Source organism: Xiphophorus hellerii, chromosome 14 (assembly GCF_003331165.1).
Source record: "Xiphophorus hellerii strain 12219 chromosome 14, Xiphophorus_hellerii-4.1, whole genome shotgun sequence".
NCBI lineage: Eukaryota > Metazoa > Chordata > Actinopteri > Cyprinodontiformes > Poeciliidae > Xiphophorus > Xiphophorus hellerii.
Window position 1 is genome coordinate 29,518,768 of NC_045685.1, and position 24,613 is coordinate 29,543,380.

The 24,613-nt window shown below is 41.1% G+C and overlaps 1 protein-coding gene across 1 annotated transcript; it reads right to left on the minus strand.

Moving 5' to 3' along the window:
• Positions 1 to 1,297: 1,297 nt before the first annotated feature.
• Positions 1,298 to 23,870, minus strand: LOC116732710 (alpha-tectorin-like). Its single transcript, XM_032583049.1, is given in 20 exon segments — positions 1,298 to 1,842; positions 2,342 to 2,425; positions 15,051 to 15,213; positions 15,301 to 15,546; positions 16,229 to 16,380; positions 16,469 to 16,656; positions 16,743 to 16,877; positions 16,956 to 17,152; positions 17,303 to 17,365; positions 17,459 to 17,546; positions 17,640 to 17,796; positions 18,494 to 18,682; positions 18,684 to 18,750; positions 19,250 to 19,379; positions 19,486 to 19,579; positions 21,046 to 21,108; positions 21,349 to 21,555; positions 21,942 to 22,039; positions 22,210 to 22,281; positions 23,794 to 23,870. Coding segments are annotated over 18 exon segments (2,370 nt in total). The 5' UTR covers positions 22,259 to 22,281; positions 23,794 to 23,870; the 3' UTR covers positions 1,298 to 1,842.
• Between the last annotated feature and the right edge of the window lie 743 nt (positions 23,871 to 24,613).

Genomic DNA, 24,613 nt, shown 5'->3' on the forward strand with positions numbered 1-24,613 from the left:
ATCGGCCAAAAGGGCGCAGCAAGCAGCATCCTTGGTTTGCAGAGTCTCAAACTGCGTCATATCAAACTCCTTCCTGACCTCACTTCCGCCCAGTCAGGCAGATTTCAGCAGCGCAGTGGACCTGTAAACTGAGCGCAACAGAACCGCCGGCTGACCATGAAGAGCAGAGATCAGAAAAACAGGTCCGAACAGAAAACAGCCTCTGAGGCGAATATTACAAACTCAACGACGGTCATGAGACAGAAAAGCCTCGTCTGGCCGTCTGTTCCTGCCAGTGAGTCATGAATTAAATCTCCATATTTCTCTCTCCAGCACAGAAGCCCGGTCTGCAGAACCAAGCTGGAGTTGGTTCCGATTCGGGAAAAGACTAAAGGGCGATTCCACCCAATTTTTCACCACCTTCCGCATCTTTAATCGGCTCTAGGTTAAAAACTACAACACCTGGACTCTTCAAACCTGGACTGGATTATTCTGCTCTAATAACAGAATATTTTAATCCATGTTTGGGATTTGTGAATCCTTTAGGTGATTTGTGAAACTTCACTAAAGCTTAGATTACTATTCATACTTGTTACATGCAGGCTTTTCAAATTCAATTTGAATTCAAAACCACTTTATTAATGGGAAATGAAATGTTGGTGTAGCTCATTAATTCTTCAAAGAGTTCAAAGGTCAATGCCGCCCTGCCGGCCTGATGCGGCTCCAGCTCTCATGCAATTACACAACTTTGACCTTAAAACAGTCAGTTTCATCTAAATCCATCAAAATGATCAAATTTCAACAAAACCTTTAGTAATAAAGACTTTGATTATCTTGTTAAATAAATGCCTTTTGTAATCTAAATACATAAATATCCCACGGCCGACCTGGAATTCAACATGAATAAAAGACCAAATACAGACTTTTATTTTTAATGTTTATTTGCTGATAAAACATGAATTACAAACTTTAATCACCTTCATCCAAAGTAGTTATTATAAAAACTAAAAATGTTTGATTAATAATCATCATTGCACACTTTAATATTTTAGTGATTAGAAATCAAAAGTGCTGATCTTTATGTCGCCGCCGCACATCGATGTCCAACATGAAAACCAAACAAGAAACAACAACAATCCATCCAAAGACTGAAGAAAAACTACAAAAGGCCGAAAGCAGAATGAGAAAAAAATCATTTATTTGACCTCAAATGGCTTTTTATTCTGTCTAAGTTTAGAAGAATTAAAACAAATGACCAGTTAAAGCTTGTATGTAATACAAATTGTAGCCACAAGAGGGGGAAGTGCTCCAGTTTACATTGTAAGAGTTAAAACTCTGCTTTAACTTTCTGAATTGAAAACTCAACATGATAATAATTTTATAGATGTTAAAAACTGACATCAACCTACAAACGTCATGTTGGAGTTTCTGTAAATTTCAGCTTCAGAAGAAGAAAAACGGCTCAGTAACAGCCACCAATCCCTGCTAAACCTTTACTGATCATTGAGACTAGAAATGAAATCAATTCCTCCTGATTGTAGAGCTGACTGAAACATTGAAGCTCACTGTGAACCACTGCAGCCTCATTCTGCTCTCTGTTTTCCTCTGTGCATTATGGGATGTTTCACATCTACAATGTGTTGAGCTCAGACAAGGTGAGAATCAAAAAGCTTCTTTCATTGAAGACCAACTATAAACTCTGATTAGTTTAGTGTTTCACTCACTTCCCTTCACCACATTTGATTAAAACAAAGAAACGCTCAGCAGTAGAACCGCTATGTGTCAAAGATTTCCTCATAACACCCGGGTCTGGATCAGAACCGGTCCACAGACTGGATCTTCATGGAGTTTGAGGTCCTTCACCTGAAAAGACAACAGGAGCAAAGTTTGAACCAGACTTCACAAACTGCTGTGGTTCAACTGGACATCAGCTTTACAAGATGATGAAAAGTTTTTCCCCTCATATTTTAATAAGTCAAACATTATGTGCAAACCTCAGGAAATCTTCCTTTAAAAAGCTCAACACCAACATTTTGTCACAAAAACAAACCCTGTAAAAAGTTCAAGCTTGGTCTCTCTTCCCATCCATCAGGAACTTTGTCCATTTCTATTTCTGTCTCCATTGATGTGACGACTATCAGAGTTTGAGGTTTTCATTTTCATAATCCTGCAACCGTGTCTAAAGATCCAGCGGTGTTACCGTAAACTAGACGACTAGTTACGACCCCTAGTGGAGAGTTCAAGCTACTTATCCACTGACCCCATCTGAGATAATCACTAAAGGATTAATGGGAAGGAACAATTATAAATGTGAATAACAATAATAATAATAATAATATGTCAGAATAACAGACAGTCTTACCTAGGCAGTCCAAGCCATGCTGATGAAGGCAGCAGCTCCAGACTGGGACCGGACAGATCTGCGTCTCCGAGTTCCAGCACACGTCTAGAAGTGAAGGACAGACAAGTCTGCATTTCAATGACTGTCAAAGCTGAACTTTGTCTCTCGTAGTGTGTTAGCGTCAAACATCCTGAGGTGAGTGAGATTCAGAGAAGCTGCACCTTGACGCAGGTGTTCTCCTGTTTGATGCAAACAGCTGGAGGCTGTGTGTGTTCTTCTGTGGTTTAGTTTGACCTTCCTAAGAAACGCACCCTGGAAAATTTCCTGACATGGCAACAATCAATCAGCCAAATCAAATTTTATTTGTAGAGCACCTTTCAGCAACAAGGCATTTCAAAGAACGTTACATCATAAAAACATAAAAATATAAAGTCAACAGCTTTACATTTTGCACATCAGATTATTGATCAATGTTTCATGATTATGTTTCTAAATCAGCTCTAACCAGCTGAGTTTTTAGTCTGGATTTAAAGGAACTCAGTGTTTCAGCTGTTCTGCAGTTTTCTGGTGGTTTGTTCCAGATTTGTGGTGCATAGACGCTCAGAGAATCAAAGTCAAAGTTTCTGATTCTGTAAAGCTCTCAGGGTAACTTTACACCACAAATTTTACTCAAGTTAGAGAAGCAATAGTTCAACATATTTTTACTCAAGTAAAAGTAAAAAGTTTCTGTCCAGGAAATGACTCAGTTAAGAGCAGAAAAGCATTTGGTAAAAAGTAACTGATCAAAACATGAATCATATTTTAACAATTCATCATCAGATGCACCAAAATGCAAATTTATGTGGAGATTTTGGACCAAATTGAAAAAACCTTTTTTGTAACATAGCTACAATTTGGGGAAGTAAAATTTCTCCAAATCAATTTCTGTCAACATAAAGTTTATGAAACTTTAACAATGTTTTTCTGAAAGTTTCCTCCATCTGGAGAATTTATGGTTAAAAGCTTGTTGTGGTGGTGATTTTGCAAATAGATGGTAATAATCTTCGGTTGTTTTTCTACGTGGCTCTGTTGCTGTGAATGTTTCCTCTTTCCCCCTCAGAGAATTTGGTTTTCTGTGAGAAATGTCTCCATGGATGAGCAGAAGAGAGTCCAGCGGGTCTTACCCTCTACAGGAGGATGATGAAGGTGATGATGAAGGTAGCTCTCTGGTGACCGGAGCTGCTGGGCCGATTTGGCGTCTCTGTCCTACCTGGAGACGAGGAGGGGACGGTGATGATTGGCCAAACACCTGGGACAGGTATTTGCCCCGGGCTCATTCTGTTCAGTTATTTGTACTGATGGTAAGACAGAAACACCTGCAAAGGAATGTCACTGAACCAGAAAACTGAGCACAGCTGCAGCCATGTATTAAAACACCAGATGCTAATAACTCAGTGATTTCTCACAACATGACATTTGTTTTGGGCTTCAACTGATTTTCCACCTTTCCTTCATGAAACCAGAGGACATTTACAGAGGATTGTCCAGTAATGGGTTATAAAACCAGTGAATCCTAAAAGGCATCATTGCCTCAAATTTACACCACAGATATGAGGAAGATGAGCTGAAGAATGAAGACAATAATAATAATAATTACACCTGGTAATTAACAGGTGGAGCTCCAAGGAACAGCAGATGTGACTCACAGTTTGTTGTTTGGTAACATTTCAAAATGATGCTGAACTAAAATGACCTCAGTATGTTTTATAATGTCACTTCAGTTTCTCAGTTATTAGCTCAAATGTTTCTTCTGCCCCAGTTTAGAATCCAGTCTCTACCAGGAACGGACTGGCATACGGGGCTAACTGGGGCCTTCCCAGTGGCCCCTCCGTTGGTCGGCCAAAAGGGCGCAGCAAGCAGCATCCTTGGTTTGCAGAGTCTCAAACTGCGTCATATCAAACTCCTTCCTGACCTCACTTCCGCCCAGTCAGGCAGATTTCAGCAGCGCAGTGGACCTGTAAACTGAGCGCAACAGAACCGCCGGCTGACCATGAAGAGCAGAGATCAGAAAAACTGGTCTGATAGGTTTATTTTAATTCCTAACTTGCAAAGATTCAACCAGAGACACAATTTTCTTTTCTGCAGAAAAGGAGGGAAGATCTGAGACGCGGAAAGTCGCCGTCAAACACTGTCTGGGATCAACTCTGCCCGATCTTTGTCTGCATTTGGCTTTATTAGAAAATACAAGGAAGGAGGTTGGGCTTTTTCACAGAGTCACACAAAGATTTTGACCAATGACCTTTTTTTACAGGGTGTTCTGGAACCTTCTGTGGACATGCCCTTACAAGGGCTTGGGCTGACCACAACTAATCAGTTACACATGTAGCTGATAACACAGGAATGTGCAAACTTCTCTAGCCTCCAGGTAAACATCCTAAAAATGGTTAATAGTATTTCACCGAAGAAAAGGAGTCAAGTAAACAACACAGAAAATAATAATATGAAAACATAACCTTTCAAATAAACTCACAAGTAAATGAACTTAGATAATTTTTCTAACATTCCCTCCTGTTTTTCATATTATTATTTATGAAGTCTAACACAGACATCAAAAACACATTTCTTGCTGGCACATTTTCATTGTATGGTCACAACGTTAGACATCAGAGTTTCCCTCAGAGATGGAGGCAACAAGTTGATACTGATACATAACATTTCCAACAGTTTTGGCTATCATTGATTTTAAACATGGAATAATGCAGGCAGTAAAAATACAAAACAAGAAAAGAATAAGAAGAAGAAGCATCATTAATTTCAACAGCAGATGCCACCATGGTCCATATATGAGCCAAGAAAAAAAATCTCCTCGTGAGGGAACTGCATCCTGTGACATGGCCTGTTGCAGGTTTTTCAAGGCAGACATTGCTTCATCAAAATGGGTTTCATTAGCATCAGAAATATAAGTACAACATTCTCTAGTGTCATCTTCATACTCTAGATACTCTAGACTTGGCCTACACCAACATCAAAGAAGCATTCAGAGCAGCCGCCTGCCCCCACCTTGGCTCTTCAGACCACCTATCTGTTATGCTAACTCCTGCATACAAGCCCCTGCTGACCAGAACAAAACCTACAGTGAAGCAGGTGAGAATGTGGACTGAGGGGGCCATGGATGCACTTCAGGACTGTTTTGAGTGCTCTGACTGGGATGTTCAAGGCAGCAGCCACTTACAACGACCAGATCAACATCAATGAGTATGCCATGACGGTGTCAGCCTACATCAACAAGTGCACAGAGGACGTCAGCATCACTAAGAACATTATCACCCGGGCCAACCAAAAACCCTGGATGACTAAGGAGGTACGTAGAATGCTAAAAGCACGGAACTCAGCCTTCAAGTCTGGCGACAAGGAGGCACTGAGGACAGCGAGAGCCAACTTGAACCGTGCTATCAGGTTAGCAAAGCGAACCCACAGTCGAAAAATACAGGAGTTCTTCCACGACACCAGCAACACCAGAAGTATGTGGCAAGGCATAAAGGCGATCACAGATTACAATCCATCCTCCCCCCCAGTGGGTGAAGTTGATGCTGACTTTCTAAATGGACTCAATAACTTCTTTGGGAGGTTCGAGGCACTGAACAGTACTCCGGCAAAGAAAACTGTTCCCCACCAGGAAGAGGAGGCACTCTGCCTGGACACAGCCGATGTATTGAAGACTCTGAAAAGAGTCAACCCACGGAAGGCCCCAGGTCCCGACAACATACCTGGGCGGGTGTTCAGGGAATGCGCAGGTCAGCTGGCTGGTGTCCTAACAGACATTTTTAACACCTCACTGGACCAAGCCACAGTGCCAGCCTGTCTCAAAACTGCCTCCATCATTCCGGTGCCAAAGAAACCTCAAGTCACCTCTTTCAACGATTACCGGCCTGTGGCACTGACTCCCATCATGATGAAGTGCTTTGAAAGGCTGGTAAAAGAACACATCGTCTCCAGACTCCCCCCCACATTCGACCCGTTCTAGTTTGCCTACCGCCGAAACCGCTCCACTGAGGACGCCATCTCCTCCGCCCTACACCTGAGCCTGGCTCACCTGGAGGAGAAGAACACTCATGTGCGGATGTTGTTCCTGGACTTCAGCTCAGCGTTCAACACAATCATCCCACAGCATCTGGCAGGAAAACTGGGACACCTGGGCTTCAGCACCCCCCTGCGCAACTGGCTGCTAGACTTCCTCACCGACAGACCTCAGTCAGTCCGGATCGGACAACACACCTCCGATGTCATCACCCTCAGCACAGGCTCCCCTCAGGGCTGCGTCCTGAGCCCTCTGCTGTTCACTCTGATGACACACGACTGCGTCCCCAGGTTCACCACCAACCACATCGTGAAGTTCGCGGACGACACAACGGTGGTGGGCCTCATCAGAGACGACAACGACCTGGACTACAGAGAGGAGGTGGAGCAGCTGGTGGACTGGTGCAGAGACAACAGCCTGATCCTGAACGTTGACAAGACGAAGGAGATGATCGTCGACTTCAGGAAGAACCGGCCCAGCCACGCTCCACTGCTCATCAACAGCTCGGCTGTGGAGGTGGTCAGTAGCACCAAATTCCTGGGGGTGCACATCACTAATGACCTCACCTGGACTGCGAACACCACGTCTCTGGCCAAGAGGGCACAGAAGCGCTTGTATTTCCTGCGGAGGATGAGAAGAGCACACCACCTGCCCCCGCCGATCCTCAAGACGTTCTACAGAAGCACCATAGAGAGCATTCTGACCAGCTGCCTCTCTGTGTGGTGTGGAAGCTGCAGCGCCTCCAACTGGACGAACGTGAGGAGAGTGGTGCGGACAGCAGAAAGGATCATCGGGGCCCCCCTTCCCTCCATTCAGGACATTTCATCCCAGCGCTGCGTGTCCCGAGGCCGAAACATCGTCAGTGACCCCTCACACCCCCACCATGGACTGTTCTCCCTGCTGCCCTCTGGAAAGAGGTTCCGCAGCGTCCGGTGCAGGTCCACCAGGTTCCGAAACAGCTTTTTCCCATTTGCTATCAGACTGCTGAACTCTTAACTGGACTGCACTTAAAATCTGGTCTCCACTTTATACCTTGCACATGTACAGAGCTAAATAACTTATATTTTACTGTCATTACTGCACTTTATATTCTATATTTATATTTATATTCATATTTTATACTGTATTTTATTTTTTTCTGGAGTAACCTCACAACATTGAAAGCTCAAAACATTGTCCTGAGCCGTATGCAACGACATTTCGTTCTGTATACACCCTGTGCATGCAAAATGACAATAAAGTCAGTCTAAGTCTAAGTCTAAGTCTAAGTTCATCAGTGTCAGCATAATCAAACAATGGCTTAACTTAAAAAAGTAAATTTGGCTTTGTTATTTTCCATCAGGGGAATTACTTTAATCTTTTATCAAAGAACGCAGACTTTGAATGAGACCACATCCACAGGACACCAGAAAAACAGCTGCAAAACTGCAATGACAAAACAGAGATCAGATTTTCCAAAGGCATCATTCATTTGTGTATTCAACACAAATATCTTCAATTCACTCTGTGTCCGAGTGAATTCTCCACCGCTCGTCTCCATCTGTGGCTGCTATCGTCGGAATAAATGTGAAACCGCTTCTCCAAGCAGTCGCACTCTTCTTCAGAGACAACAGCTTTTGTTGTAGAGTCCAGAGTCAGGTCTGGAGCTCTGAACTCTAGGCCAGTCTGTGTGTAGAAAGCCATGAGCAACTCATCATGCGAAACCTTATCTCCTGCTTGTCCAGTTTTACTAAGTTCTGCTCATTAAATGGTGGATTTGATCCATTCAATTTACGTTTCAATACTACACCTCCAACAAATGGAAAACACCGAAACCCTGTAATCACCTGCTTCAAAAGACAAGGTTCTAAATTAATGTTTGCCCTGAATGTTAAGCATATGCAGATCTTCATTTTAAACTAATCTTGTAATATAAGACTGAACAAAAACAAAACAATAACAAAAGCTTAAAGACGTAGTTGTATAGCTTACATTTACCATCAAAACAATGAATATCAGTGTGAATTATACAGTCCAGTTTAAATTACGTTTATAGAACAAACTAGATTTTACTGGTAGTTTGTCTAAAACATTCTACATGCTTTCCTTAAACAAAGATTCAAAAGAGTTAGACCTGGGGTAATTATAATGTCAATGTATAACTTAACAAATCCAGACATTTTCAAAATACACCAATTTTTCTCTAGGCCTTTTACTGGTAGTAGAATTTAAAGTTTTATTCAAAGTCATTTTAAATGGATGTAAATCAAAACAAAAATCAAGTTTAGAAAAATCATTATAATCCCACATCTCAGACCCACCTGAGTACTTCTACTGATTAGTGATAATTTAATCAATAATAGATTCTTCAAAGCATTTCTTAAAACATTCTTAATCCATTAAATTAGTGCTCTGAAAATGGCTAGCACAATAATATTTTTAATTTCTATAATTATTTCCCCAAGTTAATTAACCAAAATATGCTTCATTATCACTATAAATTTGTTATCTATTGGTTTCAAAATACTTTAGCCCATTGTCAGAACATCTTTAATGGAGAACAACTCAAATCCATTTAAAATAAGCATATATTTCACCAGACAATATCTTTCCTTTCACTTTTGTGTTTAGTACAGATCAGACATATTCTTCAAATATTTTGTTTAAGTAATATAAGTTTCAGTAATCTAATTAAGTAATATAAAAGGTAAACCCATAACATATTCTCCTCCCTGATGATGCTTTACCTGCTAATGTATCACAATTTCTACTACTTTAAATAAAGATGTTGATGAAACAGGTTTATTATTTTACCTGAGAAATTCTACCCATATTCAATGCTGCCCTTTTCCCTAAAAGGTCAACTTTCAAAACAAACAGAATCATTTATTTCAGCATGATTTAAACCTTCAAGATGACTCTATTTTCCCAAAACACTTCACATTACAGTTTTAAAGCTCATTATTTCATTTTACTCTTATGATTTTCAAATAATTCATTTTACAAAGAATTTTAACTCATGTTTGACAAAGCATGTTTACCAATTTAGACTTGGTGTTTTGATGCTAAAAACTTACATTTAACATTTTCCACATTATTTCATTGCTCACTATGTATTTGCTTGCTTAAACAACCTGCACTAAAGAGAAAATGGTTCTCTGAATTTTAGGAAACTAAAACTACATCAAAATCCTGCCTTATGTGATGGTAAAGACTCTCTACATCTTCCTATAATCTACGGTGCCAAACAAAACCCTAAGATTTAAACAGCCAATCTCTATGTTCCTTAGGAAAAAAGGTTAATAAATCCTTTGTATTTTTTAGATTTCACACTTTATGTTTTAAGGTCACTACACTAGTCTGAGCAATCTCTATTGTCAGATCACAAAACAAATCTTTAACCCACCATATGAACTTTCCTTCACCTCTTGGAGGGAATGATTTTATGGCAGGAAAGAGAGTCAATAAGGATTTCAGGAGGAACTCCTAATTCTTCTACTGCTTTATTAGGCTTTGGCACTTGAATCATCAGATATGTTTTGGTTTCATCTAATTTTTAAATTTGGGGTTGCTTATACTTAAAAAAACATATACTAGTGTTTTGTAAAGAGGCTTCACATGTTGGTTAGTTGAATCTAGTGGGGGTAGAAGTTACAGCACAGCTCTTCTTGTTCTCCCCTGCTGAGCTGCTGTGAGTTTGGGTTGCAACTCCTCCCTGGGCTTCATTATTCTCTTGTCTAAATAAACATACTTGTCACTTTTTCCTGTTTTGTTCTATTTATTTTATTTTTTTCTTATTTTCTTATTTTATTTGCAGCCCTCTCTTTCTGTAGGCACTTTTCAATCATCTCTTATTACAGTTTAATATTGATTCTCTACAATAGTTCCACATGATCTTTTTTCATTAACCAATAACTTATTTCAAACTTAATGTTATCCTTCAACAACAAATCTTGTAAATTTTAGCAAACTTTTCTGTATTTAATCAATTTCTATTTAACAAGAGAGTTACTTCTAATTTATCCTGTCTTAATTATCAATAAGTCCTGTAGATTTAATAATATTTATCTATCTTAAAGTTTTGGTCAGTTTAAAAAGACTGATTGTGAAACTATCTAGAATCAGCTGCATGCTGCAGTTTGTTGTTATCTGGGCAATTCCTCTTACAGTTAGAGCCTGTTTCTCTAAAGATCTTTTCTGTTTTTTCTTTATCCTCAACTCATTAAAAAGGTCCCATTGTAGCTCATTGTATTTTATTCTATTTTTACTACTACCTTCTCAGCCTAGAAGGAATAATTAACAGTTTTATCTAATATTTTAGTTCTCAATTCTATATACATATTTTATTTTATTTATTTCTCTACCTAATCATTTATGTATTTATCTATTTATTTACTTTATTTTTCATTTAGTCATCTATTAATTTGCCAATACATCATTTCCACAATCCTCTGTGACCTCATTTTCTTGGCTTATTCTTTATTTATTTATATTTCATCCTGTAGTTCTACCAATTTATTTAGCCTTAGAACCCATATTTTTACTTTCAATTTGTTCAGATGTTTTATTTTATCAGGATTCTATCTTTCAATAACCTTCCAATCTTTACACTGCAGGTCACACTTACTGCTGTTGTTGCTTAATTTGAATAATTTAGTCCAGTTTAACACATAGGGTGTTCTAAAAACTGGAAACTTTGCACCATGAGACAGCACTAAAAAAATGCTCTGCAGGGTAATTTCTGCTTCTACTTGGTTGTTCCAAGTGAGAAATTCTTGCCTATGGCATCCACTTACAGAGGTGCTGTTCACATTCTCATTGTATTTATATGACATAAAATACCAAGGTGTATTTTATCTCCAATTACACACACTCTTTCACACCAACATGAATTGTAACACAAACAAAAAAACACAAAACACAAAACATCCGGTCAGATTTGTAGTCAGTCAAAATTTCATCAGTCACCAATTTTCAGTCTGTCCTCATTATTTTATCAAATTTTACTCTAATTTTTTATCAAATTTTACTGAAGCTTCAGGAATTTTCCAATGTTTTTTTAACATTTTTCATGTTTTAATTTAATTAATTTTAAACTCTAGTCTTCAGGAACCTGTTTTAAATACCGTGCACATTTATAAAGAGACATCTCAAACTTATGTTAGAATCTAACAATAACCAATAATTTCCTGTTTTCTGGTACCAGTTTTTTACTTAACCCTTATTTTAAAACCGAAACACCACGTTTTTTCTTTATTTTACTTTCAACACACCATCTACACCGTACTTCTTTTTCCATTTAGTCAGGTACTTTAAGTTTCCTGGCTCCATCTGACACATTAACTTCTCATCCCCTTTAAGACTTTTCTCCTTCCCGTGTGAAAAACCCATATTTTACAGTGTGTTCATCCCGTTCTTTACACACCTAGGGTGGACTCTACAGAACGGGGGATAGGAAGAGTAGGGTGGTGGCCAAGTTCTTGTTGTGGTAATTCTCGCTTGGACTAAATTCAATAAATGATTTGAGTGGAGAATTCTTGATAATCATCCCCAACAAGCCCACCACTCACCTTTCCCACTGTTTTTTAGGTATCACATTTATTGCCTTTCCCTACGTGTGTTTTTTATACTTTCCCTTTTTTTTTTTTTTTTCTTGATGTCAAACGGGGGACTTGAAAACCGCCTGTAACATCCCATTTACTTACTTGGTTGAATCCTGCTCTGTCTCGGTTTTGAGTCCCGTCAATCCACCGTTGGCAGAAGGAGGTTGACCTAAGACACTGGCCCAGCGAGGAAATTGCCCCCCGGGACTTTTCAGAATACTGCCGGCAGATTTCAGCGCATCTTACTCCTTCCGTCAGCGGTGGGTATGTTGGGAATCCCTGAACGAGCCCCCAAATGATAGGTTTATTTTAATTCCTAACTTGCAAAGATTCACCCAGAGACACAATTTTCTTTTCTGCAGAAGAGGAGGGAAGATCTGAGACGCGGAAAGTCGCCGTCAAACACTGTCTGGGATCAACTCTGCCCGATCTTTGTCTGCATTTGGCTTTATTAGAAAATACAAGGAAGGAGGTTGGGCTTTTTCATATAGTCACACAAACAATTTGACCAATGACCTTTTTCTACAGGGTGTTCTGGAACCTTCTGTGGACATGCCCTTACAAGGGCATGTGGCTGACCACAACTAATCAGTTACACATGTAGCTGATAACACAGGAATGTGCAAACTTCTCTAGCCTCCAGGCAAACATCCTAAAAATGGTTAATAGTATTTCACAGAAGAAAAGGAGTCAAGTAAACAACACACAAAATAATAATATGAAAACATAACCTTTCAAATAAACTCACAAGTAAATGAACTTAGATAATTTTTCTAACTGGTCCGAACAGAAAACAGCCTCTGAGGCGATTATTACAAACTCAACGACGGTCATGAGACAGAAAAGCCTCGTCTGGCCGTCTGTTCCTGCCAGTGAGTCATGAATTAAATCTCCATATTTCTCTCTCCAGCAGAGAAGCCCGGTCTGCAGAACCAAGCTGAAGTTGGTTCCGATTGGGGAAATGACTAAAGGGCGATTCCACCCAATTTTTCACCACCTTCCGCATCTTTAATCGGCTCTAGGTTAAAAACTACAACACCTGGACTCTTCAAACCTGGACTGGATTATTCTGCTCTAATAACAGAATATTTTAATCCATGTTTGGGATTTGTGAAACCTTTAGGTGATTTGTGAAACTTCACTAAAGCTTAGATTACTATTCATACTTGTTACATGCAGGTTTTGCAAATTCAATTTGAATTCAAAACCACTTTATTAATGGGAAATGAAATGTTGGTGTAGCTCATTAATTCTTCAAAGAGTTCAAAGGTCAATGCCGCCCTGCCGGCCTGATGTGGCTCCAGCTCTCATGCAGTTACACAACTTTGACCTTAGAACCGTCAGTTTCATCTAAATCCATCAAAATGATCAAATTTCAACAAAACCTTTAGTAATAAAGACTTTGATTATCTTGTCAAATAAATGCCTTTTGTAATCTAAATACATAAATATCCCACGCTGACCTGGATATTCAACATGAATAAAAGACCAAATCCAGACTTTTATTTTTAATGTTTATTTGCTGATTAAAACATGTATTACAACTTTAATCACCTTCATCCAAAGTAGTTATTATAAAAACTAAAAATGTTTGATTAATAATCATCATTGCACACTTTAATATTTTAGTGATTAGAAATCAAAAGTGCTGATCTTTATGTTGCCGCCGCACATCAGATGTCCAACATGAAAACCAAACAAGAAACAACAACAATCCATCCAAAGACTGAAGAAAAACTACAAAAGGCCGAAAGCAGAATGGAGAAAAAAAATCATTTATTTGACCTCAAATGGCTTTTATTCTGTCTAAGTTTAGAAGAATTAAAACAAATGACCAGTTAAAGCTTGTATGTAATACAAATTGTAGCCACAAGAGGGGGAAGTGCTCCAGTTTTACATTTGTAAGAGTTAAAACTTTGCTTTAACTTTCTGAATTGAAAACTCAACTTGATAATAATTTTATAGATGTTAAAAACTGACATCAACCTACAAACGTCATGTTGGAGTTTCTGTAAATTTCAGCTTCAGAAGAAGAAAAACGGCTCAGTAACAGCCACCAATCCCTGCTAAACCTTTACTGATCATTGAGACTAGAAATGAAATCAAATTCCTCCTGATTGTAGAGCTGACTGAAACATTGAAGCTCACTGTGAACCACTGCAGCCTCATTCTGCTCTCTGTTTTCCTCTGTGAATCAAAAAGCTTCTTTCATTGAAGACCAACTATAAACTCTGATTAGTTTAGTGTTTCACTCACTTCCCTTCACCACATTTGATTAATACAAAGAAACGCTCAGCAGTAGAACCGCTATGTGTCAGAGATTTCCTCATAACACCCGGGTCTGGATCAGAACCGGTCCACAGACTGGATCTTCATGGAGTTTGAGGTCCTTCACCTGAAAAGACAACAGGAGCAAAGTTTGAACCAGACTTCACAAACTGCTGTGGTTCAACTGGACATCAGCTTTACAAGATGATGAAAAGTTTTTCCCCTCATATTTTAATAACTCAAACATTATGTGCAAAACTCAGGAAATCTTCCTTTAAAAAGCTCAACACCAACATTTTGTCACAAAAACAAACCCTGTAAAAAGTTCAAGCTTGGTCTCTCTTCCCATCCATCAGGAACTTTGTCCATTTCTATTTCTGTCTCCATTGATGTGACGACTATCAGAGTTTGAGGTTTTCATTTTCATGATCCTGCAACCGTGTCTAAAGATCCAGCGGTGTTACCGTAAACTAGACGACTAGTTACGACCCCTAGTGGAGAGTTCAAGCTACTGATCCACTGACCCCATCTGAGATAATCACTAAAGGATTAATGGGAAGGAACAATTATAAATGTGAATAATAATAATAATAATAATATGTCAGAATAACAGACAGTCTTACCTAGGCAGTCCAAGCCATGCTGATGAAGGCAGCAGCTCCAGACTGGGACCGGACAGATCTGCGTCTCCGAGTTCCACCACACGTCTAGAATTGAAGGACAGACAAGTCTACATTTCAATGACTGTCAAAGCTGAACTTTGTCTCTCATAGTGTGTTAGCGTCAAACATCCTAAGGTGAGTGAGATTCAGAGAAGCTGCACCTTGACGCAGGTGTTCTCCTGTTTGATGCAGAGCTGCAGTTTGCAGTGCAGGTAGACCTCAGCTGAGCTCCCAATGAACTGGAACATGTTGAAGGAGAAGGAGTTGGAGGTTCCCTTTCCGTTTGCCTCCATGCTCACCGTCTGGTCCTCAGGGTTTGGACAACTGCTCACAAGCGTCAAATCAAACGTTGGTGGTCGGATCAGAGAGGTTAGAAAGGTCACAGAGGCTGAATATGGGCAGCGGTCTCACCCGTTCTTGATCAGGTAATGTTTACGGCTAGCGTTGGCCGATTCCTTGTCCGTCGCCCAGCAGGAGTCCATCACCAAGGCAACCAGGCTTTCATTCAGGCCGTTGGCGTCCAGCTCCACCCAGATCTTCTGGTTCAGGCGAACTTTGGTGTTTGAGGCCACAGCTTGAGTTCGGTGGGCGTCGGTGTAGGCCTTCATGGTCAGAGAGTAATTCCAAAGTCCGGATGAGATGAACTGAACCACAGAGCTGCAGAGGACACACACAGCTGGCAGGAGTCTGCTTCTACTTCTGACTGCTCAAAGATTTTACTTTGCTTTCTGCATCCAGCAGGTTTGTACTGTCATATGGAGATGCTAGCTGTGGTCGTCTCCTTGGTGTTTCAGTTTTTACGTCAGCTTAACCGGAGCTTCTTTTCTTTCTAGTAGGTTTTGTTATGTCTTGGTTTTCTGCACCTGTTTTGCCTCCCATTATTTCCCCTCTGCTTCCTGCTTGTTCACAGGCCACATCCAATCACTGCCCTCGTCAACAGACGCTGTGGGCCGTCACGATGTTGCTATGACGACGGGTTCATCTCGTAGGGGAACCAAACTGCATTCAGCTCAATTTTACGCTACAGACACGTTGATGAAGGAACGACCCAAGTTACAGGAGTCTAAAAGCTTCCAACTCTTCAAAGTTATGTTTTCTATGCAACATATATCTATGATAGGACAGCGTAGCTACATCTAGTATTTCATAGAGTGTTTAAGCTTTTGGCCAAATCTGTAAAATCACTTTGACCTGAATCATAAAGAGAAAGGATTGGACTCTGTTATATCAATCTATTCCTACAGAAACTGACCAAACTATTCTGTAATGTTTTACTGAATCTTTTTCACCTGATTCTGAAACTAAAACCACAAGTTTACCTGATGGGATCAACACCCACCTGTCTTTGATCCTGAAAGCCACCGTCTGTATGTCCGGCTGGGTCTCAACGCAGGAAAACCCGATGTAGACCTGGTCTTGGCGAGTGATTCCTCCAGAGGAGAGGTTCTGTGTCATGATGGTGTTCTTGTAGATGGTTTGGCTGTTGTGGGTCTGCAAACAGAAACATTAACTCCGTACCAAAAGCTGACCTGTGAAAGTTGCCTCCACATCAAGGTCCCGAAGCAGAGCGCGAACCCACCGTGACCTCAGTCCCACAGAGGTCGGTGCTGTTGAAGCTGAAGGTCACCATGTGGGTCTGCTGGTCCATCTGACCTCTGCAGGTCGGATCTTTGAGCTGTAAGTCAGAGTAGTCGATGCCTTTGTCCTCCAGGAGACACCCGACCAGAGAGAGAGAAGTAGAGCTCTGCCTGCAGACCGGCGGATCACCTGGAGGTTACAGCGTTGGTGAGGAGAGGCAGTCAGAGGGTTTCCTCCAAACATTAAGGCCTGTTCTCAGGTCACAGCTGTCCTACCCAAAGAGTTCGTCTGTCTGTACTTGGAGGCAAAAATGGCCCGACAGAAGCAGCGAGTTTCTCCTCCAGCTGTCTTCTCTCCACAGAACTCGTGATCGCTGCAGGTCCTGTCCTGACAGACGGCCCCAGGGGGCGCTGCAGAGCAGATGCATTACTGTGAAAAGCAGCAGCAGCAGCAGATTCATGGAGCAGACGGAGGGCAGCAGGTCTTACAGCACTGAGCCTTGGACCTCCAGTCCTCCGGTGCGGCGCTGCTCTGCAGGCTGCAGGCTCTGGCGTAGGCCTCCAGGAACCGACAGCTGAGGCCATCCAGATCCGGATAGCGGCACAAAGTGTCTGTGCAGGCGGCCATGTAGGGCTCTGGGTCCACGCCGCAGGAGGAGAAGGGCGCCTCCTTCAGGAGGCTACAGCTGCTCCACATGGAGACAATCAATGATCAATAAACGGATTCGTCTCCCATCACAACTGACGTCACGAGGCATCAAACACCATGAAACATGAAGTTTCCCCCAGAGATCAGAGAGAAACTCAGACTAAAGGTTCTGGATCAATGTGCTCACCGTTCAGCCATCTTGGTGCAGCTGGTGGTTGTGTCAGTAGCGTCGGTGTACTGCGCCTCACAGCTAGGGGGCGACACACAACAAGGTCAGGACCGATTCCTGAGTTTACCTGCAGTCCGTCCGTCCAGCAGCGGTCGGTCGGTAAGGAGGTCTGACCTGGTGGAGCCGTCCTCAGAGAGCCGCTCTTCACTCAGAGACCTGCTGGCGTTTCCACACAGACCCTGCAGAGGCAGTCCATAAGAACCTGGACGGGTTCAGGACGCAGCGAGAGACAATCAGCATCAGACTGCAGGACAGCAGCGATCCTCAGGATCCAAACTCATCTGATGCTCTGTACCTTTCAGGTGGATCTGAGCCGTGGAGCCGTCAAAGAAGACAGAAGCAGAGAAGTCGGACAGGGACGCCTGGACAGTGACTCCAGTTTGGTCCTTGGAGAGCTTCACACCGTGACCCGTCTGAACCGAGCCGCTGAGGGTCAGCGGCGAGCCGTTCAGCTGCGACCCACAGAGACACAGCGGACTGTCAGAACTCAGAGGCTGAGCCACAGAAACCTGGAGGTCTGTCTGAGAAAAGGAGCTACAGGCGAGTCTGGAGGGGCTTCGGAAGGTGGCGCCCCCTGCTGGTGAAGCAGCAGAGAGACGCTGCTTCACCTACAAACTTCAGACTACAGCGGACCTGTGACTCAGCAGCTCTGAAAAGGTTCTGTAGCATGAGGAAAGCTTTAAATACACACACACACAGAATGACTGAAATAAATTATGAACCAACTGAAAAAGTTCAACTAAAACTGAATCTGACTTTTGTTTTCAGCTAAAACTCAGAAAATATTTTTTATAAGTTGTCTTTAGGATCAAAGCTGATAGAAAAAAAAGTTCAAAACTGTTTCAGTTCTTTTGGGTTCAGGAGATAAGAAACCACAAGAACTATAAAGTCTAAGATTATTTTAATCAAAACGTTTAAATTAGGAAATTTAATCATCAAATTCATTGCTAGTGTTTTTCCTGTTGTGAACATTTAAAATGATTTTGTTTGAACTTCATGTCAGTCTCTTATAAGTATCAGTTTGCTCTTTAGCAGCAGAAAAAGTTGCATTTGTTTCATAAATCCAGAGGTTCCTGGGCTGGGCCCCCAGAACCCCAGGATCCAGATTACGGCCCTGCTGGAAGCCATGAAGCGTCTGCAGCGGCTCACCAGAACTCTGCCTCCTTGTTTCAGCTGGATGTCAACGGCCGACCCGTTCAGTCGCAGCGTCACGCCGTCCAGGAAGCTCACGTCTTTACGGCGCCGCTCCTGGAAGTGGGCCAGAACCTGGAAGTCTGGGCCTGATGGGATCCTCAGCAGAGAGTACCAGCACCGGTCCTTCACAGAGTTCTGCTGGCCTCTGGAAGTCCACCACAGCCGGACCCGTCACCGTGCAGACGGAGCCCAACGAGGAGGCAGAGGAGCAGCTGGTGGAGGCAGAAACAAACATCAAGACCTGTTGCTGGGGGCCACAGCCACCAGGGGGCGCTCTACTCCTCCAGCTCTCTGGATCAGTAGTCAGTATGTTACTGAGGTCTGACTGATGTGAAGGACTCAGATTTAGACCAACTGCTGTGCAGAAAGATTCATTTCAGCCTCACTGATCTCTGATCTGTTCTCCACTGCTGCTCACTTCCTGCTGCTCCTTCACAATAAAAGCTCATTTATCACTTCATGCTTCTCCTTCACAATAAAAGCTCATTTAACACTTCCTGCTGCTCCTTGAAAGTTAATGCTTGCTGTGAAAAAGACCACAGCTCCAGTGAAATTTAACTTCATGAGTCAAATTTGAAAACACATTTTTCTCTTTCCCACTTTTCAAATACAAAATCAATCAATCAATTTTATTTATAAAGCACCCTTCAAAGTGCTGTTTTTAGTAGCAGGACTTTGAGCGTGTAAATAAGTAATAATGACCATATTTACACGCCGTTGCCTTGACAACGCTCCGTGGGCCCACAGCTGGTATTCTGGAGGACTGCAGACTGAGAACAGGTGAGAGTCCTGCAGGTTTTTGGATCAGAGCTGACAACGTCTCCAGGTCTGAACAGAACGCCTGAGAAACGAAGGAAGAGACAGAAAACTCAGAAACTCAGTTTATCTGAGGAAAAACTGTTTCACTGAATCTCAAAGTTCAGGTTTGGATTCAGAGGTTCACTGACCTGATGACCTGCAGCCGCTCAGATCTGCGTAGGTTTGCTGGTTTGCAACACTCGGAGGGAAAACTTTGTTTCCATCCACCAGAAAATCAGGGAACTGCAGAACAACAGAGTCAGAACCACAGAGACTCAACACAGAATAAAAACTGATTTCATTAAAATGTCTTGATAAAAACTCATTTCTTTCTTTGAGCCAAAACTTTGTTTTACTCAGCTGATTTTTACTCTAAAGAGCAAGACAGACATTTTTCCTGTCTCATGTTTCTATATGTTTTTTGTCTCATGTTTCTATGTTTTTCATGGTGTCCATTGTAATGGACATCTTGACTAAATGAACGTAGAACGTCATGAAAACTTCTATACTTTCCCCGCAGAGCTTCATGCAATAACTCATGGTCTCAACCTTTTAAACTGGATTTTGCTGTTTTGTTTATCAGTGTGCATGTCTGAATAGAGAATACATAATATAAAATATAGCTTTGACTTTAGTGATGGCCATTGAACTTTCAGATGTATTGACATGCTATTATTTGTAGTGATGTAAACATATAACAATAGATTACACAGTTATCAAACTACTGGCTATTTCCATGTAACCTTTATTTTTTATGAACACCTTGAAGCAGTTTCAGTTTGGATTTTACATTTCTTGCAGCAGAAATGTGTTTTTCTGTGCATTATGGCCTCTTGCATCCAGTCGGCTCTGACTTTTTTCTCAGATTTTTGTGTTTACAGACTGATAATTTGATCTAGCAGGACAACAACACCCACTGATTCACTGTGAAGCTGAACTTCTCTGGACGAGACACTGAAAAACTGGGAATGCTTTACTTCTCAATTTACCATCTAATTCCTGTGGCTTATTTTCCTCATCCAATCACTGGATCAGAAATCTCTTGATGTACCGTCAGTTCAAGAAGGTTTGACAGTTTTTACTCCATCATTGAGAAAATAACAGAAAATCATTATGAAATCACAAACTGGCTATGAAATGTTCACACATGCTTCTTTCTTTGCACAGTAACACTGAATAATTAGGCGCTGTACAGCCAACACAAAGTCCTGATGTCCATTGGGATGGACATTCAACTTTTAAAAAGGTCCTACGATTTAATGAGAGGAAAAATGTTCAAAATACTTTCAAATACTATTACTGGAAATACTTAAAAATATACAGAGAAAACTTTTCTGTGCTGTTATGAACATAAAGAATATTTTTGAAGTAAAACAGAAGCTTCCTCCTCCCCGTCTGTTTTCAGTCACATGCTCGTCTGGATGACTGAAACTCACTAGTATCAACTTAAGGGTCTAAACTTTATTGTTTTTGCTTAATAATAAACCAATCTATAACAAGCATCATGTAAATAACCAATTCCCTAATATTTGTATTAGTTTAATCACAGAAAAACATCATGTCCACGCCAGTGGACGTGGAGTCTAAAGGATGTCTTGATAAAAACTGAAAATAATCAGGAAAATCTTCAGGTAGATGTTTAGATCTGACAATATTTAATTATTAACTCAAAGCTTTTCCTGTATTTTGTAAAAGATGTAAAGACTTACCACTGATGGGTCTGAACCCACGTAAGCACTTTGTGCTCCATAGTTTAGTAGAACTAAACGGTACTAAAAGAAATACAAAAAAACAGTCAGCAGGTTTGATCCAGTCAAAAGGTTTTCACAAAAAGTCTTTGCATGAAACATAATTACATACTATAGGCGATATAAACAATGAATAAAATATAAGAACTAAACGTAAACAGCTCATACAGTTCTATCAGTTCATTCATATTCTTCCATCAATGTTTTGTGTTTAAGTCTTTTCTAAAACCAGAAAACAGATTTAAATCACTGAACAGAACTTACTGCAGAGATTGCAAAGACCACGAAGCACTTCCCAGTGTTCTTAATGCTTGGCAGATTCTGGAGGATGTATTGATCAGAACCGGCAGGCATACTTTGAATTAAAAACTGTGCGTTCGCTGTTTTAGGCATCACCAAGCAGTCTCCTCTGCTCTGAGGCTCATAAAAGCCGGTGAAACAGAGAACAAAGTTCTCACTGGTGAAGTTCAGCTGAAAAAACAGAAACACAGCAAGTCAAAGAAAAACCGACCCACAAAGATTCATCAGGAAGAGAAAAGAGTCTGGAAGTCCTGAGGAATAAAACTCTACAGATCAGTTTCTGATTAAATGAGCAGAAATCCTCTGGACTCCTACTTCCTGTGTTTGCTTCAAAATAAAAGCAGGCAGACTCAGAGCTCTGAAGCTGCAGAGATCATCATCATCATCAACATCACCATCATCATCATCAACATCATCATCATCATCATCATCATCATCATCATCGTCACCATCACCATCATCATCATCATCATCGTCACCATCACCATCATCATCATCATCATCATGCGTCTGACTAAGCAATAATTAGTAGAGGTTCATCCAGTCATTTTACTCACATAAAGTTGTTCGTATTTCTGTCCAAAGTACGTGATGGGGCATGAGCTGATGTCCACCTCTGTGTTCATAGTAAATACTTTAAACTGTCCAGCAGCTCCTGAAACACAGACACATGAGATGAGAACCAGAGTCTGGCAGCAACATGACAATCTGTAGATGAATAAACCAGCATCAGTTGGTCTGTTTGGAGACCAAGATGGCAGCAGGAGCTCCGTTCCTCCATCTTCACTGACTCAGCAGAAACTGCTTCTAACTGCAGGAACTCACCTGGCAGCAACATGGCAGCAGAGAGGAAGAGGAGCAGGAGGCGGAGCATGTTGGAGGCGACCAATCAGAGAGCTGGAAAACAGAACATCACATGAAACATAAATCAGTTTTTACTTTCTGCTAAGTTTATTGTTTAAGTTTGAACGTCTCGTTTTATTTCAGTCATGAATGAATTCCTTTGAGGCAGAATCTGTTGCTGGGTTTGTCTTCCTTGGAGGTGAGGAAGCCACCTGGGGCCACAGGGACACCTGCAGGGGCCACAAATGTCCTCTGTACAAACACAGGCTGTAAAGTTACTGACAACAAGGCAGATGAATCAGCAGCAGGACCTAAATGATGATATTTGTTTCAGATTTCTCCCAGAAATGTAACATTTTTAATGTTAAACCAAAACTTAAAGTGGATTAATGGCAATATCTGGCAACTTCCAACTCTTTCTGATCTGTTGCCAGATTCTGAGGCTACAAAATGATCCGGTCCTGGTTTTGATCTGAAGTGAGTCTGGTTGATCCAAACAGCAGCGCTGGTAGTGAGCTGAATCATGTCACCTCACAAAACTGCTTGTGTAACAAAGAGCCTGACACCAAACAGACGAAGCAGAGAAACTCTGGTTGGAACGACGTCCAACAGGAAGCAGCTGGCATTCAGTGCTCAGCCTGATGCCAACACAAACAGCTGGAGGCTGTGTGTGTTCTTCTGTGGTTTAGTTTGACCTTCCTAAGAAACGCACCCTGGAAAGTTTCCTGACATGCCAACAATCAATCAGCCAAATCAAATTTTATTTGTAGAGCACCTTTCAGCAACAAGGCATTTCAAAGAGCGTTACATCATAAAAACATAAAAATATAAAGTCAACAGCTTTACATTTTGCACATCAGATTATTGATCAATGTTTCATGATTATGTTTCCAAATCAGCTCTAACCAGTTGAGTTTTTAGTCTGAATTTAAAGGAACTCAGCGTTTCAGCTGTTCTGCAGTTTTCTGGTGGTTTGTTCCAGATTTGTGGTGCATAGAAGCTCAGAGAATCAAAGTCAAAGTTTCTGATTCTGTAAAGCTCTCAGGGTAACTTTACACCACAAATTTTACTCAAGTTAGAGAAGCAATAGTTCAACATATTTTTACTCAAGTAAAAGTAAAAAGTTTCCGTCCAGGAAACGACTCAATTAAGATCAGAAAAGCATTTGGTAAAAAGTAACTGATCAAAACATGAATCATATTTTAACAATTCATCATCAGATGCACCAAAATGCAAATTTATGTGGAAAGTTTGGACCAAATTGAAAAAAAAATAATTTTGTAACATAGCTACAATTTGGGGAAGTAAAATTTCTGAAAATCAATTTCTGTCAACATAAAGTTTATGAAACTTTCACAAAGTTTTTGTGAAAGTTTCCTCCATCTGGAGAATTTATGGTTAAAAGCTTGTTGTGGTGATGATTTTGCAAAAAGATGGTAATAATCTTCGGTTGTTTTTCTACGTGGCTCTGTTGCTGTGAATGTTTCCTCTTTCCCCCTCAGAGAATTTGGTTTTCTGTGAGAAATGTCTCCATGGATGAGCAGAAGAGAGTCCAGCGGGTCTTACCCTCTACAGGAGGATGATGAAGGTGATGATGAAGGTGGCTCTCTGGTGACCGGAGTTGCTGGGCCGATTTGGGGTCTCTGTCCGGCGGATGCTGCTGCTTCTGTTGGTCTCTGCTGGCGTCACCGGATTAAATAAACCTGGAGACGAGGAGGGGATGGTGATGATTGGCCAAACACCTGGGACAGGTATTTGCCCCGGGCTCATTCTGTTCAGTTATTTGTACTGATGGTAAGACAGAAACACCTGCAAAGGAATGTCACTGAACCAGAAAACTGAGCACAGCTGCAGCCATGTATTAAAACACCAGATGCTAATAACTCAGTGATTTCTCACAACATGACATTTGTTTTGGGCTTCAACTGTTTTTCCACCTTTCCTTCATGAAACCAGAGGACATTTACAGAGGATTGTCCAGTAATGGGTTATAAAACCAGTGAATCCTAAAAGGCATCATTGCCTCAAATTTACACCACAGATATGAGGAAGATGAGCTGAAGAATGAAGACAATAATAATAATAATTACACCTGGTAATTAACAGGTGGAGCTCCAAGGAACAGCAGATGTGACTCACAGTTTGTTGTTTGGTAACATTTCAAACTGATGCTGAACTAAAATGACCTCAGTATGTTTTATAATGTCACTTCAGTTTCTCAGTTATTAGCTCAAATGTTTCTTCTGCCCCAGTTTAGAATCCAGTCTCTACCAGGAACGGACTGGCATACGGGGCTAACTGGGGCCTTCCCAGTGGCCCCTCCGTTGGTTGGCCAAAAGGGCGCAGCAAGCAGCATCCTTGGTTTGCAGAGTCTCAAACTGCGTCA